This window comes from Castanea sativa, chromosome 6 (genome assembly GCF_040712315.1).
Source record: "Castanea sativa cultivar Marrone di Chiusa Pesio chromosome 6, ASM4071231v1".
Classification (NCBI taxonomy): domain Eukaryota; kingdom Viridiplantae; phylum Streptophyta; class Magnoliopsida; order Fagales; family Fagaceae; genus Castanea; species Castanea sativa.
The window spans coordinates 49,663,129-49,679,202 of NC_134018.1; the positions used below are offsets into that span (position 1 = coordinate 49,663,129).

The 16,074-nt window shown below is 32.8% G+C and overlaps 2 protein-coding genes across 2 annotated transcripts; one reads left to right on the plus strand and one right to left on the minus strand.

Moving 5' to 3' along the window:
- Positions 1-6,974: 6,974 nt before the first annotated feature.
- LOC142638791 (protein NRT1/ PTR FAMILY 2.7-like) lies at positions 6,975-11,880 on the plus strand. Its single transcript, XM_075812857.1, has 4 exons — positions 6,975-7,141; positions 7,223-7,440; positions 9,616-10,154; positions 10,971-11,880. The coding sequence occupies exons 1-4, from the start codon at positions 7,012-7,014 to the stop codon at positions 11,806-11,808; spliced, it is 1,725 nt and encodes a 574-aa protein (XP_075668972.1). The 5' UTR covers positions 6,975-7,011; the 3' UTR covers positions 11,809-11,880.
- Positions 11,881-13,916: 2,036 nt separating this feature from the next.
- LOC142640123 (uncharacterized) lies at positions 13,917-15,326 on the minus strand. Its single transcript, XM_075814218.1, has 2 exons — positions 14,461-15,326; positions 13,917-14,169 (listed from the first exon to the last, which is right to left on the minus strand). Exons 1-2 carry the CDS (start codon positions 15,324-15,326, stop codon positions 13,917-13,919), a joined length of 1,119 nt encoding a protein of 372 aa, XP_075670333.1.
- Positions 15,327-16,074: the final 748 nt, after the last annotated feature.

The window sequence follows — 16,074 nt, forward strand, 5'->3', positions numbered from 1 at the left end:
TTTTACCAAATGATTCCTTTGACAGCATAATATGTCAAACTCTTAAAAGTCACAAGTTCCTTGCCGACAGTATCATATGCATGAAAAATGAAAATCAATGAATTATAACTTTCAATAAAACGTGATGAGTGATGACAGATACCTGTATTCATTTATGGACTATACATGGTGACATGCAGACGGAGCCACATTTTGGGCTTAAGGTCTTTTGCACAAAATTTTCTTTTCTTTGTATATATTAAGAGGATGTAAAAAGTTAGTTATTACATTTTTAACTTAACTTATTATTATTCTTAAAAAATTAAAAATAGACTTAAAACCATAGATCGACAAAAAAAAAAACTACCTCATAATTAATAAATAAATAAAACCTACCCACGGTTTCCTAAAACAAAAAACTGCCCATATCACATCAAAAATTATAATAAATTAATAATAACTAAACATATTTTGGTGTTCATTTTTTAAAACTAGCCTTATGATATTTTTAGTCATACTAGAAGTTTTAAATGTGCAACTTTTGTAAAAAAATAAGTGTAAATCTTAAATAATAAGTGAAAAATTATAACACTAATAATAATAATAAATAAATAAAAAGCCTCATCACTTGTGCGGAGTGCGTAAGGCTAGCGTGTATATATATATTCTAGCCTAATTTGAATTGGTCCAAAAAAATTTTCATTTGGTTCTCCTTTCTCCAAAATCTTGGCCCTCCTCTATATATTAAGCCAAATATTATCACAAATTAAATGAATCAAATATCTTTATCACAAATGGACAAATCACAAACCACCAAGGTGGTGTGGACCAGTGGAGTTAGGTGATGCACAAAAAGTTAGTTATGACTGTAGGGTCAATAGGCCCTGGGATATATGTTGGTTTAGTCCAAAGGTATTAGTTAGGCTAAAGGCCCAATTCGAGGACACTGAATGATCCGAGGATGTGTAAATATCAGCTCATGAAGCAATGCTAAAAGGTAAAGAGGTGATAATCTGGTCGAAGCATATCTAAGAAAATGGTCTGAGGAGGAATATGTTCTCGGCTATCTAAAGTCGAGGTAGAAGAAAGGCTGGTTGACCTCCACAGACACTATTCTAGAAGATCCTATAGGTAAGGGTAAGCATGGTATACGTAGAAGATAAGAAGAAAGGCAGTGGGATATTTAAAATAAAGCTGCTACCACCGCTACCGCATTGAATGTTCTACAACTGCTTCTCTGGCCGCATTAATGGGGAAGTGAGGCCTGAGCATCAGGATTCAGCCTGATAGCTGCCTCCAAAGATTTGAGGGGAGATGGATAGGACAAGTATCTAGTCAAGAATCTGATCTAGAGGTAGGAGGTGATATAAAAGGAAGAGGAAGGCGCTCAGAGAAGGGGAGGAAAAATAGGAGAGAAAGAACACTGTATACATCACCATCCTTAGTTGTAATCTATCTTTGAAAGAAATAATATAAATCATCATCGGCTTGTGTCCGAGGACAAAGTTTCTTTCATATAAACAGTTCTTTGAGTGTAATGTTGTGATCGAGCCCATCATTCTAGTTGTCTAACATCATTAAAACTCAGATTTAAAGCCCACTCTTTACAAATTTCATTGTATTGGGTTTTTTGGGCCTATTCCTTTCTCACTGTGGGTTTAAGTGCAAATTGTGTCCTTACAATTACATTTTTAACTTATAAAAATACTCCTAATTTAATTAACTTATTATTATTCTTAAAAAAATAAATAATAGAATTAAAACTGTAAATCGACAAAAATTAATAACAAAAAAAGTGAAACAATAAAAATTCTCCACAATCCCCACCTTCAACTAAAAAAACCATCCCACCTTCTTTTTTTTATTAAAAAAAAACTACCCCATAATAAATAAATAAAAACCCACCCATGGTTTCCTAAAAAAAAAAAACTACCCTTATCACATAAAAAATAATAATAATAACTAAACATATTTTGGTGTTCATTTTTTAAAACTAGCCTTATGATACTTTTAGTCATACTAGAAGTTTTAAATGTGCAATTTTTGTAAAAAAATAAGTGTAAATCTTAAATAATAAGTGAAAAATTAGAACACTAATAATAATAAGAAAAAAACCTCATCACTTGTGTGGAGTGCGTAAGGCCAGCGTGTATATATATATTCTAGCCTGATTTGAATCGGTCCAAAAAAAAATTTCATTTGGTTCTCCTTTCTTCAAAATCTTGGCCCTCCTCTATATATTAAGCCAAATATTATCACAAATTAAATTAATCAAATATCTCTATCACAAATGGACAAATCACAAATCACCGAGGTGGTGTGGTCCAGTCAGTGGCAGAGCCAGGATTTTAATTTAGGGGGGGGGCAAGATGAAAATAAAGAATTGAAGAGAAAATCAATTTCAATTTTTTTAATTAGTATAATAAAAAAATACTTAACTAATTAAACAAAAAATTTGATTAACATATAAATATAAGGTAAGTGTTAAGTTTTTTTTTTCCTTGTGCGTAACGCTAGATTTAGTATAAATGTTGTTATATTTAAGATAATTCATAGGTGACTATTAGTATAGTTTTCAAACAAGTAAAAGTTAAAAAAAAAAAAAACAATCGATATATAGTCATTATTATACAAAGTTAAAAGAGCTTCTTACTAATCACCGACCGAGAAGAGTATATTACAACTAGAGCCAAGAGTGACAGCCCCGTAGCACAATTACATGCAATTGCAAAGTTGAAGATTATAAGCTTAAAGCAAACAAAGATTTATACAAAACAAATACTAAATCTAAAAGATATATATATATATATATATATATATATATATATATATATATATATATATATATATATATATAAGGGGGTGGGGTTTGGGTGAGGTCAGGGGGGGCAATTGCCCCCTCTCGACCCCCTACCTCCGCTCCTAGGTCCAGTGGTGTTAGGTGACGCATAAAAAGTTAGTTATTACATTTTTAACTTATAAAAATACTCTTAATTTAATTAACTAATTATTATTCTTAAAAAATAAAAAATAGAGTTAAACCATAAATCGACAAAAATTAATAACAAAAAAGTGAAAAAATAAAAATTCTCCACAATCCCCACCTTCTCCTAAAAAAACCATCCCACCTTCTTTTTTTTATAATAAAAAAAAAAAACTACCCCATAATAAATAAATAAAAACCCACCCACGGTTTCATAAAAAAAAAAACTGCCCATATCACATCAAAAATAATAATAATAACTAAACATATTTCAGTGTTCATTTTTTAAAACTAGCCTTATGATGCTTTTAGTCATACTAGAAGTTTTAAATGCGCAATTTTTGTAAAAAAATAAGTATAAATCTTAAATAATAAGTGAAAAATTATAACATTAATAATAATAAGAAAAAAGCCTCATCACTTGTGCGGAGTGCGTAAGGCTAGTGCGTATATATATATTCTAGCCTGATTTGAATCGGTCCAAAAAAAATTTTCATTTGGCTCTCCTTTCTCCAAAATCTTGGCCCTCCTCTATATATTAAGCCAAATATTATCACAAATTAAATGAATCAAATATCTTTATCACAAACCACCGAGGTGGTGTGGTCTAGTGGTGTTAGGTGATGCATAAAAAGTTAGTTATTATATTTTTAACTTATAAAAATATTCCTAATTTAATTAACTTATTATTATTCTTAAAAAGTAAAAAACAGAGTTAAAACAGTAAATCGACAAAAATTAATAACAAAAAAGTGAAAAAATAAAAATTCTCCACAATCCCCACCTTCTCCTAGAAAAACCATCCCATCTTTTTTTTTTTTTTTTTTTTTTTTAAATCTACCCCATAATAAATAAATAAAAACCCACCCACGGTTTCCTAAAAAAAAAACTGCCCATATCACATCAAAAATAATAATAATAACTAAACATATTTTGGTGTTCATTTTTTAAGACTAACCTTATGCTACTTTTAGTCATACTAGAAGTTTTAAATGTGCAATTTTTGTAAAAAAATAAGTGTAAATCTTAAATAATAAGTGAAAAATTATAACACTAATAATAATAAGAAAAAAGCCTCATCACTTGTGCGGAGTGCATAAGGCTAGCGTGTACATATATATATATATATATATATATATATCAGTCCAAAAAAAAATTCATTTGGTTCTCCTTTCTCCAAAATCTTGGCCCTCCTCTATATATTAAGCCAAATATTATCACAAATTAAATGAATCAAATATCTTTATCACAAATGGACAAATCACAAACCACCAAGGTGGTGTGGTCCAATGGTGTTAGGTGATGCATAAAATGTTAGTTATTACATTTTTTAACTTATAAAAATACTCCTAATTTAATTTTCTTATTATTATTGTGGGGAGTAAAAAGACCATGATGGGAATGTGGGCCTCTGGACCATGCTAAGGAAGGCCGACCTGCTCTTGGGTTTAGAACTTGTTAGTACTACGGGTCGGCCCGTACGCCGAGGATCCGAGGATCTAGCCGAGGGTGAATTTCCCTTCGGACGGACACCGGAGAACCTGGGACTTCATGGTAAAGGTTAGGGAATGACACGGTCAAGACCAATGGTTAAAGAGGGGGAACCCTTGAATGTCCTAGAAGCACCGATGTCAGAGAAATATCAAAGATAAAGGCTGCCACCTCCACATTAAAGACCCTGGACCTACCACCCTGCCCGCATTAATGGGGAAGTGACACCTGAACAGTGGACGGGAAACTTCTAGTTACTATTCAAAGGCATTGAGAAAAGAAATATCTAGGCTAAGGGGAAGTTGGGGCAACACGTGTATAAAGTATCACAAAGAGGAGTATTTAAGGAGAGACCTAGAACAGGAATGGGGGCTCCCTTTTTTGTAATCTAAAAAGAAAAAGGAAAAAGAGAAAGAGATAATATAAGAACAGCTCTCGGCTTACATCCGAGTAGGTTGATTTACAATATTCCTTGTTGTTTTCAAGTGTTCGCAATCTTTGACTTGTCGTTTAGTCCTTAGACACTTCTAACCTGGGTTTCAAGCCCACACTCTACAAATTCATATTGTTTAAGGCTCATTGGGCCTGAGCCCGTAACTGTTCTTGGGGCCAGGTGTAATTGTGCACTTACAATTATTATTAAAAAATAAAAAACAGAGTTAAAACCATAAATCGATAAAAATTAATAACAAAAAAGTGAAAAAATAAAAATTCTCCACAATCCCCACCTTCTCCTAGAAAAACCATCCCACCTTCTTTTTTTATAATAAAAAAAAAAACTACCCCATAATAAATAAATAAAAACCCACCCACAGTTTCCTAAAAAATAAACTACCCATATCACATCAAAAATAATAATAATAACTAAACATATTTTGGTGTTCATTTTTTAAAACTAACCTTATGATACTTTTAGTCATACTAGAAGCTTTAAATGTGCAATTTTTTGTATAAAAAAAAAGGTGTAAATCTTAAATAATAAGTGAAAAATTATAACACTAATAATAATAAGAAAAAAGTCTCATTACTTGTGCGGAGTTCGTAAGGCTAGCGTGTATATATATATTCTAGCCTGATTTGAATCGGTCCAAAAAAAATTTCATTTGGTTCTCCTTTCTCCAAAATCTTGGCCCTCCTGTATATATTAAGCCAAATATTATCACAAATTAAATGAATCAAATATCTTTATCACAAATGGACAAATCACAAACCATGGAGGTGGTGTGGTCCAGTGGTGTTAGGTGATGCATAAATAGTTAGTTATTACAGTTTTAACTTATAAAAACACTCCTAATTTAATTAACTTATTATTATTATTAAAAAATAGAGTTAAAACCATAAATCGACAAAAATTAATAACAAAAAAGTGAAAAAATAAAAATTCTCCACAATCCCCACCTTCTCCTAAAAAAACCATCCCACCTTTTTTTGAAAAAAAAAAATCTACCCCATAATAAATAAATAAAAACCCACCCACGGTTTCCTAAAAAAAAAACGTGCCCATATCACATCAAAAATAATAATAATAACTAAACATATTTTGGTGTTTATTTTTTAAAACTAGCCTTATGATACTTTTAGTCATACTACAAGTTTTAAATGTGCAATTTTTGTAAAAAAATAAGTGTAAATCTTAAATAATAAGTGAAAAATTATAACACTAATAATAATTAGAAAAAAGCCTCGTCACTTGTGCGGAGTGCGTAAGGCTAGCGTGTATATATATATTCTAGCCTGATTTGAATCGGTCCAAAAAAAATTTTCATTTGGTTCTCCTTTCTCCAAAATCTTGGCCCTCCTCTATATATTAAGCCAAATATTATCACAAATTAAATGAATCAAATATCTTTATCACAAATGGACAAATCTCAAACCACTGAGGTGGTGTGGTCCAGTGGTGTTAGGTGATGCACAAAGAGCTATGCCAAGGGTGAGATCTCATTTTCAAGTTCGAATATGGACTTGCGTGGGGTTGCCTTCCTTGGCAGCCTAGAATCGCTGGTGCCCCTCGTGGGGTTGGGAAAGCAATGGCTCACCGGTCTCCCTGCACCTCAGCAGGGCCCGGACCCTGGCGAATAAAGTGCTCCTTCCAAGTATGGTTGTCCACTTCGTAGTACTTGTTGGGTGGTCGGACTTTTGGCTTCCACTCTGTTTCCCGAGGGAATTTGGCTCCTCAGACAACATTACCTACTTGTCGTGATCAGCTCTTATTCTCGACCCGATAACATACTTGCCTTTACCAATACTTGTTTGTCCTTGGGCTCTTTGGCGTCCTCAGACGCGGCCCACGGCCCAATATCCTTATCTGAGTCATTTATCCCCCACATTTTCAATTTAAAAAATTTACATCTCAATTTCCCTTTTCGATTTTTTGTTTTTTTTTTTGTTTTTTGGTTACCATGGTAAATATGTCCCTTTTTTGGGGGTGGTTGGGAAGGGTAATGAAGTCATTGCCTAAAGCATGCGAGAGAGGACCTTCCTTCCTATATAATAATTGGACACCGAGTAAGTAAACTTTCCTACATAGCATCTTAGCTTAAATTTAGTTCAGAGAAAGAATGGAAGGCATGGAATCATCACAACAATCTGAGAGGGAGCTTTATGCCTTGACTACACCCAATAAAGAAGCTGAACAAGCATCTAATGAGTCCAAACAAGGAGGCTGGATTACCTTCCCATTCATTACAGGTCTATCTCCATCTCTCTGTGTTTTGTAAATAAAACTACCTAAATAGATCTAAATATATCATTGTACACTGTTTTAAGCAGGAACTCTATTTGGGCTTTCCCTAGCAGCTGGTGGATGGGCATCGAATTTGATAGTATATCTAATAACAGAGTATAACGTGAAAAGCATAACCGCTACAAAAATATCCAATGTTGTACAGGGTAGCAATTGTCTCTTTCCAGTTGCCGGTGCCATCATTGCTGACTCTTTCTTGGGCTCTTTCCCTGTCGTTGCCTTCTTCGCCTTTGTTTCCTTACTGGTATATAAATTAATGTTGATTTTTATTTTTTTTGGGAGTGTTTAATGAGTTATATTATTAGAATATTTTCAACTTTTAATCTAATAATCAGTCGAAACTTTTTGTTCATGCACTTTAGTCATGGAACCCTTTTTTTTTTTTTTTTCTTTTTTCAATATTCAAGAATCATAGTTATGGAACTTATTATAAAGCAAAAAAGAATATCATGGTGGTGAAAAACACATTACTTTCGCCTCATAACTTTTTGAATGCGAATTGCAGATATAATCTTATGCTGCAACTTCACAACTAATTTCATTTAAGGGTTCGGTTAATTGGTGTTCTTAGAGTAATTCTTAATATACTATTATAAGAAAATTTTAATATCATTTTTATGAAAAATATAAAAAAGAAATTGATAAAAATCAATTACTTTTTTATTTTCCTATAATAAGTTTCTAAAAATACTTCTTAAATTAATACCTTTAGCACATCTGTTAACTTTTCTCTTTATATATCTAATTTAAAGAAAAGTAAAATTGATAGAAGTCTAAATGAGCACTTTTAAAAATATGTGATTTATCCTCTTTCTAACTAGTCTATTTTAACCCCAAAAAAAGAATGTATATTAATTTTAAATTATCATATTTTATATAATACAATTATACTTTTACAAGGGATAGCAATGGAACGGGGCATGGTAGGATTAGGGCTGTTTGGTCCCTTTTCAGGGTGGGAAAAAACTCACATGAGATAAGATTGATGCTAGACTTGGACAAGACAAGTTAGAGATATTTTGTTGTCTCCAACAAAGGTGAGGGATAGTCCAAAAAGAGAGAGCTAGTCTATATAAAAAAATTTAATAAATAAATAGAATCAAACAATATGATAGATAGTGTTTCCTACAGGTAGACATGGCAAAACGGGCGGGTCAGGTTGGGTTTGGATCGGGTCAATCGGGTTGCAAGTCACGGGTCAAGAATGAGTCATTTTAAGCGGGTTAAAATCAGGTTTATGTCAATCAGGTTGCGGGTCGGGTCGAGTTGACCCGTATTTTTCACATGTATTTTATTTATTTTTATTTTTTTTGTAAAGAAAACAACATGTATTTGCCAATTGGAAAGTTATGCAACAAATTACTTGATGTAAAATGCATTATTTTGAATTCACTACTTATATCAAGAATGAATTCAGTTAAATTTATTAATACTTATTTAATAATTTTAAAATTAAACAAATCCTAACATTGCTATCTAAAACAAAATAACACAAAGATAAGTAAAATAAATACACAAGTTTTATTTCTACACAATATCAACATTCCAAAATATAAAACAAAATTAAAAATGACTTATTGGATAACTCATTTGATAAAGAATAAAAACATATAAAAAATTTACAATCTTGAAAATTAATTTTATAATCTATTATCAATTGTGGTTGGCACTCTATTTTAATTTGATAAAGTTTGATTGCTTACTTATTTATACATAGTCTCTTTTATGAATATCATATCATTGTTAAGTAACACATACTCTAGGAAATATCATAATTTATTTTGAAAAACAGTTTATTTTGGACATAAATTGTTAAAAAATAAGTCTAAGTATTCATAATTTATGCTAATTTGATTCTTTGGCTTCACTATTTTCACACTTGTGAATATTTCTCACACATATCTACAATTTTAAATCTATATTTGTAACTCTACTGTAACCAAATAATCTTGGCATGTACTTTGCTATTTGGGATCAATATGTTTTTTTAACTTGTTTATGTATAATTTTAAACTTCATATTTTTTTACATATAACTATATTTTTGTCTAACTCATTTTTTAGGCAAAATAAACCTCCAAAAATAAGCTTTACAAAGTGTATTTGGATTATCTTTTTTCATTAACTTAATTGCTTGAGTAAAACTTTATAAAGCTTTGCCTTTTCTAGATAAATTAGTATTTTTGTTAATTTTGAAGTTTCAACAAAAACTAATTCGAACGCCTATCATAAACTAAACTTGTCATAAGTGCGTATACATGTTTACCTATTTTTGGACTAGTACAGCCTATTGGCCACAATTACATAGAAAGAATTCATTTTCGTGTAATCTCTTTTTCGAGGAAAAAAAGGTCATTGAAAGACTATCATAGATTAAATTTAAACTCGATTTTTTTTTTTCATTAAATTTTTTTTTTTAGGGTATGATCATGTTCACCATAACGGCTACAATACATTCCTTGAGGCCACCGGGATGTGCAGTTGGCTCACACACATGTGAAACCCCATCAAATCTTCAATACGGAGTCCTCTACGTGACCTTGCTGCTTAATTCACTAGGATTTGGAGGCACACGCTTCACAATTGCAACTATGGGAGCTGGACAATTTGACGAGCCCAATGATCAAGCAACTTTCTTTAATTGGTATTTTTTCGCCTTGTATTTTGCTAACGCAATCGGCTTCACTGCTATTGTCTATACCCAGGACAATGTGAGTTGGGGATTAGGGTTTGGAATATGTGTCATTGCAAATGCTATTAGCTTTGTCCTATTTGTATTGGGAAAGCGATTTTATCGCCAAGTCAAGCCAAATGGAAGCCCTTTCACGAGCATAGCTCGTGTCATGGTTGCAGCAATTCGAAAAAGGAAAATGTTGGAAACTTTTAGAAGGCAGGATTATTATTTTGAATTCACTGGGGCGTCAAATATGGAAGACAATTTACCAACTAAAAGCTTCAGGTATGAATCACTATAACTATTTTCTGTAATTATATTTTAACTGTATACAAGTCTATATTTTTTTTGGGTAAATATGGTATGTCAATTTAAAAATTTTAATAAATATTATAAATTAAACAGAATATAATAGAGATTCTTGTTGAATAACTGCTTAATTTATGAATAAATGCAATATAGGTCTCTAGTTATATGTTATATTCAAATTAAGAACATTTTTTTCAATCACAATCGTATGTGAAAGCGGACTCAGAATTTATTGGTTGCATGTGAAACTTGTCAATTTAATAATAATAATAATAATAATAATACTTGCACACAGTTGTATCAGTATTGTATGGGTGTTTCTTACTGCATGTTTCACCATTAAACTCTTTCCTAAGTATTCTTTAATTTAAAACTTAAAATCTGGAATATTTATTTAAAGTTAACTAAATTACTTGAAATAAAAATAAATAAATAAAAATGGGTAATTGTCTCACGTTACTTAAGAGAGTCTGTTGTGTGTAATATAACTTATCCCAACTTCCCTTAAAAATTACTATGGCTTTTGAGTGGAGTTGTAGTGTATCTTTGTGTAAGAACTTATTTCCCTATCTCCGTGTGTTTGTTTCTTAAAATAAAATAAAAATTAAAAAAAAAAAAAGTACAAATAAGCTAATCAAATGGAAAAAGAATGAGCGGTAGCAGGTAAATGACAATATTAACTAGGAATATATTATATATCCTGGATATTCCCATCAACATCATAATTATTTAAGCTTGACAATTGGGATAGTCACTTTAAGTGGTTAAGGTTCTTCATTCTTATTTTTGCAGATTCTTAAATGTTGCAGCACTTAAAACCGAAGGTGACAGACAATTAAATGGCTTGTATGCAAGATCATGGAAGCTTTGTACCGTGGAAGAAGTGGAAGATCTCAAAACCCTAATCCGAATTATCCCATTATGGTCTACTGGAATTTTCTTAGGTGTTTCAGTAGGAATTTTTTCTAGCCTCGTAACCCTCCAAGCACTAACTATGGACCGACACCTTGGGCCCCAGTTCAAAATCCCAGCTGGATCATTTCTAATCTTCAACATCTTAGCTACAGCCATCTCAATCCTTATTATTGATCGTTTCCTCCTCCCCACGTGGCGAAATCTAGCTCGTCAAACATTGACACCTCTCCAACGTATTGGAATTGGCCACATCATCAATATGTTTGGTTTGGTGGGGGCTGCCTTAATTGAATCTAAACGACTCCATGTGGCCCGAACCCATCACCTCATGGGTCAGCCTGGCTTGGTTGTGTCCATGTCAGCGCTATGGCTTGTGGTACCACTAGGCATTTTGGGCATTGGTGAGGGATTTCATTTCCCAGGTTCAGTTGGATTGTATTATCAAGAATTTCCAAAGTCACTAAAAAGTACATCCACTGCTATGGTCTCGCTATTACTCGCAATTGGGTTGTATCTAAGTCCGGCAATTACAAGTTTGGTAGACCGAATCACGGGATGGTTACCAAACAATATTAATGATGGAAGACTTGATAATGTGTATTGGATGTTGGTAGTAATGGCAGTGGTGAATTTTGGCTACTTTCTAATTTGTGCCAAGATGTTTAAGTATCAAAATGTTGAGGACCATAATGGGCCTTCAGGGCAAGCTCCCTAAAATTATGAAGATTGTAATTGTTTTTATAAATAATGAGTTTAATAAATCGTTTGTCTTTATGAGTTTCGATAATGTAGGTGTTTTACAGATTGAAGGATTTTCCTAAGCGACCTCCTTGAAGTTAATTTTGGGGTTTTCAAGCAACCTCCCTAAAGACCTTTGTGATTTTTTTTTTTTTTCTCTCTCTTCTTTTTAGCTCTAAAAAGTTCAAACATCCAATTTGACCAATAATAACATGGGTTCACCAACAAAATATTAGTGGAATATGGAATAAGTGCAAATTCAATAGTAGAAGTGCCGAATTCTACGATGACAATGAAAAGGGGTAGGTGAAATGAAAAGGGAAATGGGTAAATTAAAGTTTGAATTTGACAGTCGAAGATTCGAAGCACCTGATTGAGCTTTATATAAGTCACTAGATGAAAGCCATGCCCAAAAACAAGGTGTGTAAGTTGCAGAGACTAATATTAACAAGTTTCTATCTTTTGTTACTTTTTTTTTTTTTTTTTTTTTGGGCACTTTTTATTTCCCTGACATACTTTTAACATAACATGATTATAATAACATTCGTCTCACATGTCATTATCTTTAGTATTATACACCATCACAATTGGGAAAGCCAGATTTAAGTCATGAATTGGCCACTGCGAAAGTCGATATTCGCTTTTAACAGTAAGCAATTTTAAATAAATAAATAAATAAATAACAACAACAACAACAACAACAACAAGAATAATAATAACAGTAAGCATTATATTTATACTGTCGCATTATATTTATGCTGTCAATCATCACTACAAAATTGCTTCTCAACTTCTTTTACACCTAAATTGCAACGACACCGACACGGGTATGGGTACGGATATAAGGGGTGCGGCAATTTTTTAAAAATAAAAGTACGACACGGCGTGAGTACGACAATTAAATAACTAATTAAATTTTATATTTAAGCATATTTTTTAATATTTTTAGACATAAAATACATTTATGTCTAGAATTTAAATTATAAGAGAGAAAAGAGGTCCGGAGAATGAGAAGTAAAAGTTAAAAATAGAGCTTTTTATATTAAAATTACATGTAGGAAATAGGAATAAATAATGTTATAAAATTTAAAAGTAGAAATAAAACCTGGTGAGGTAGGGTACTGTTAGGCAACTGTTGTAGCGACTGGAAGACCCATGTACTTATATTATATTTTATTATTTATTTGTGATTCTAAAAAATGTTCTTTTTATTAAACATTAGTGGTTGCCAACTCAAACCCCACTAATGTTACTAAAAGACAACATTGAGTTATAAAAAAAAATATTAAAAAAAGTCAGTCATCTTGTTTTTAATGAAACCAAGTCCTCTGCACCAGAAAGAAAACAAAAGCGACGGAAAGAAAACAAAGGCGACGGAGGCTCTCGCCTAACGCTTGGAAAAACTGTTCAAAGCGAGTGACTAGTCAATAAAGGCGCTCACCTAACTAAAGGCGCCTCGCCTCAGTGACCTTGAGGCGCTTTTATGCTGCCTCGCCTCGCCTAGGCGCTCACCTGAAACGCCTTTGACTACACTGTGTCATCTATCAAAATATGTGATTTTTTTTTCCACTGCTGGCGTGTCTATCGTGTCAAAGCCGTGTCAGAGAAGCAGGAAAAGAAAAAAAGAAAAAAAGAAGAAGAAGAAGACACCGCAACAAAGTCCGACGAGTCTTACCGGTATCAATGTCCAACACGTGTTGGATACCGGTACTTTGCCAAAAATGGGTGTCGGTGCAACCTAGTTTTACACGTGAATTTTCTATGAAACATGTAGTGTTGTTTAGATATTGACTATTCTATTTCTATGGTTTTCAACTTTAAATTAAGTATGACTCATCGTAAAGAATTTCAGTAACCTTTTTAAGCATACAATCATCGAAGCAAAATCTCTCACACACATTTTCATATTAAAATATATCATTAGATAATATTACAAAATCTCTTACATATAATATATCCCGGTACATGACTATTACATAGAAATACTCAAACCAATCAAAACCCGAAGTATAAGTAATAAGAATAAAATACAAAACCAGATATATCCACTCTATAAAATATTGACAATATCTTAAAAAACCAAAGTTAATATTGTTCTGCTGCCGCTGGTGAAGTAGGTTGGGACGCTGATGGAGATGACTTTGCTGGCGACTTGTTCTTACGCACATATTTTCGAGCCCAAACATGTTTCCCATTGATGGAGAATTTCGCTTTGTTCTTATGGTCAAGGACCACTTCAATGAAGGAAGCTACACGAACAACAAGGCGTGCATAAAGTGGTTGCTCCTCTGGTAGAACCTCTTGCATGAAAATATCTTCAATGAAATCTCCAAATTTCCTTCAAAATAACAAAAAATAAGAATAATAAGTCAAATAGTTTATAAATACAATAAACCCCCACTTAATTCTTTAATTCAAACACATATTATTTATCAATATAACACATGTTTTTCAATTGAATTCAAATAAATGACTACATTTATCAATGTAACACAAATAATGTTATCTTTTTAAATAAATGGGTTTGAATTCAATTATCATTAAGGTGTCCTGGGAATTGAATCTAATATATACACATTTTTAATGGAAAATAAAGTTAAAAGAACAATTTTGTTTAGAGAGAGAATACCTAGTGAAGAACTCTCGAACTTCATTCTCTGTAATGGGGTACCCTTTAGAGAATGTCAAGAAAATAGTTCTCTCATCTGGAGGGACTTCTTTCGCTTCCTCATCTCTAGGGGTACTTGACTTTATGCGACTCAAAACCTCACCAATTTCATTGTTCAAAATCTGTCTCTGAAACGAAAGATCATAAGGATCAAAACCCCGAGAAACCTCCAAAGGCAGCCCTCCTCCACTCACAGGCACATGAGGAGCCAAAAACTGTGAAACCCCAACGTTAGGAGATTGAACCCCAACAACCCCAGAAGAGTTGTAATACAAAGCAGAAGACAAGGGGTTCAGAATTGCACTATGAAAGTTCACCGGCTTGTCAAACTCAAACCCAATGCCAGTGCTTTCTTGGGCACTCTTGTTTGCTTGTGCAAGTTTCACTATGTCCTCGAAGGCTCTCACGCAAACCTCATTGATAATCTTAGTGACACCGCGAATAATGCCAATACGATTGTCATGGAAGAAACGGAGTGAGACCCCAGTTTTTGTTAGGCTTTGAATCAAAGGGATCATGTCAGAGGTGCTATCAGAAGAGAAACGAAACTGGTCACTCTCAATGCAAGTCAAGGCCATGACAGACTCATCGACTAGTGCGTTGAGTATAGTGTCTGGCAAGGACAATATTTTGGAGTACACCATGTCTATTTCCTCACCAACTTTCTCGAGCCAAAGCCAAAGTGCCATGACTTGGGTGGCCTCAGCAGGGTCACGGCCAAGGTTGAAAACCAAGCGAGTGAAGAGGGTACGGTCTATGGTGTGGAACATGTTGAATTCCTCTTGTGAGATTGAATCCCTAATGGGAGGAGAAGAAGGATCAGCCATTTTTGGTGGTTTGGAAACTGAAGAGTCTCGTTTCGTTGGTGTGAATTCTTGGGGTTTGAGAGTTGGGTTTTATATGGATGAATAGGTGCCATTGGTGAACTTTGGGATGCGAGATGATTGTTGGGGACGAAGCGCCACTTCGAAATGGTGCCATTGTTTCATAAATGGAAGGCTTTGTTGGAGTTTCTATATGTGGAAGTTTCAATTTTCAAAGACAACGGTCGAGAACACTATAGGTGCTGTTCGGTTTTTATACGGTTTGTCAAATGTGCTACGGACATATGACACGATCGGTTAAATCAAGACCAATTATTTACACAACTTTTACCATTACTTTTTATAAAAAAAATGAAGGGTAAACTATATATTTAGTTCCTAGCCTTTACACCATATTTTAATTTGGTCCTTAACTTTTCAATTGTGTCAATTTGGTCATTAACCTTTTAATGTCATGTCAATTTAGTCATTGTCATTATATATTAGATGAAAATTGTTTACATAGCAAATAGCCAAAATAAAATTTTAGTTTACTATCACATCAACAGAAGTTAATTTTTTATTTTGGTCATTAGACATGCCATTAATTTTCATCCAAAAGATAACTTAAGGATTAAATTGACACGATAAAGAAATGTTAGGGACCAAATTGACACAATTAAAATGTTAGGGATCAAATTGAAATATAATGTATAGGATAAGGACCAAATACGTAGTTTACCCAAAAATGAAAATATAAACTTTTACCATA

What these genes read in the sequence shown, in the direction of transcription:
- LOC142638791 (XM_075812857.1), top strand. Translation starts at nt 7,012, where the DNA reads ATGGAAGGCATGGAATCATCACAACAATCTGAGAGGGAGCTTTATGCC. An exon ending in TACCTTCCCATTCATTACAG is followed by an intron (nt 7,142 to 7,222) that starts GTCTATCTCCAT and finishes TGTTTTAAGCAG; the next exon opens with GAACTCTATTTGGGCTTTCC. An exon ending in TTACCAACTAAAAGCTTCAG is followed by an intron (nt 10,155 to 10,970) that starts GTATGAATCACT and finishes TTATTTTTGCAG; the next exon opens with ATTCTTAAATGTTGCAGCAC.
- LOC142640123 (XM_075814218.1), bottom strand. Translation starts at nt 15,326, where the DNA reads ATGGCTGATCCTTCTTCTCCTCCCATTAGGGATTCAATCTCACAAGAG. An exon ending in GTTCGAGAGTTCTTCACTAG is followed by an intron (nt 14,170 to 14,460) that starts GTATTCTCTCTC and finishes GTTATTTTGAAG; the next exon opens with GAAATTTGGAGATTTCATTG.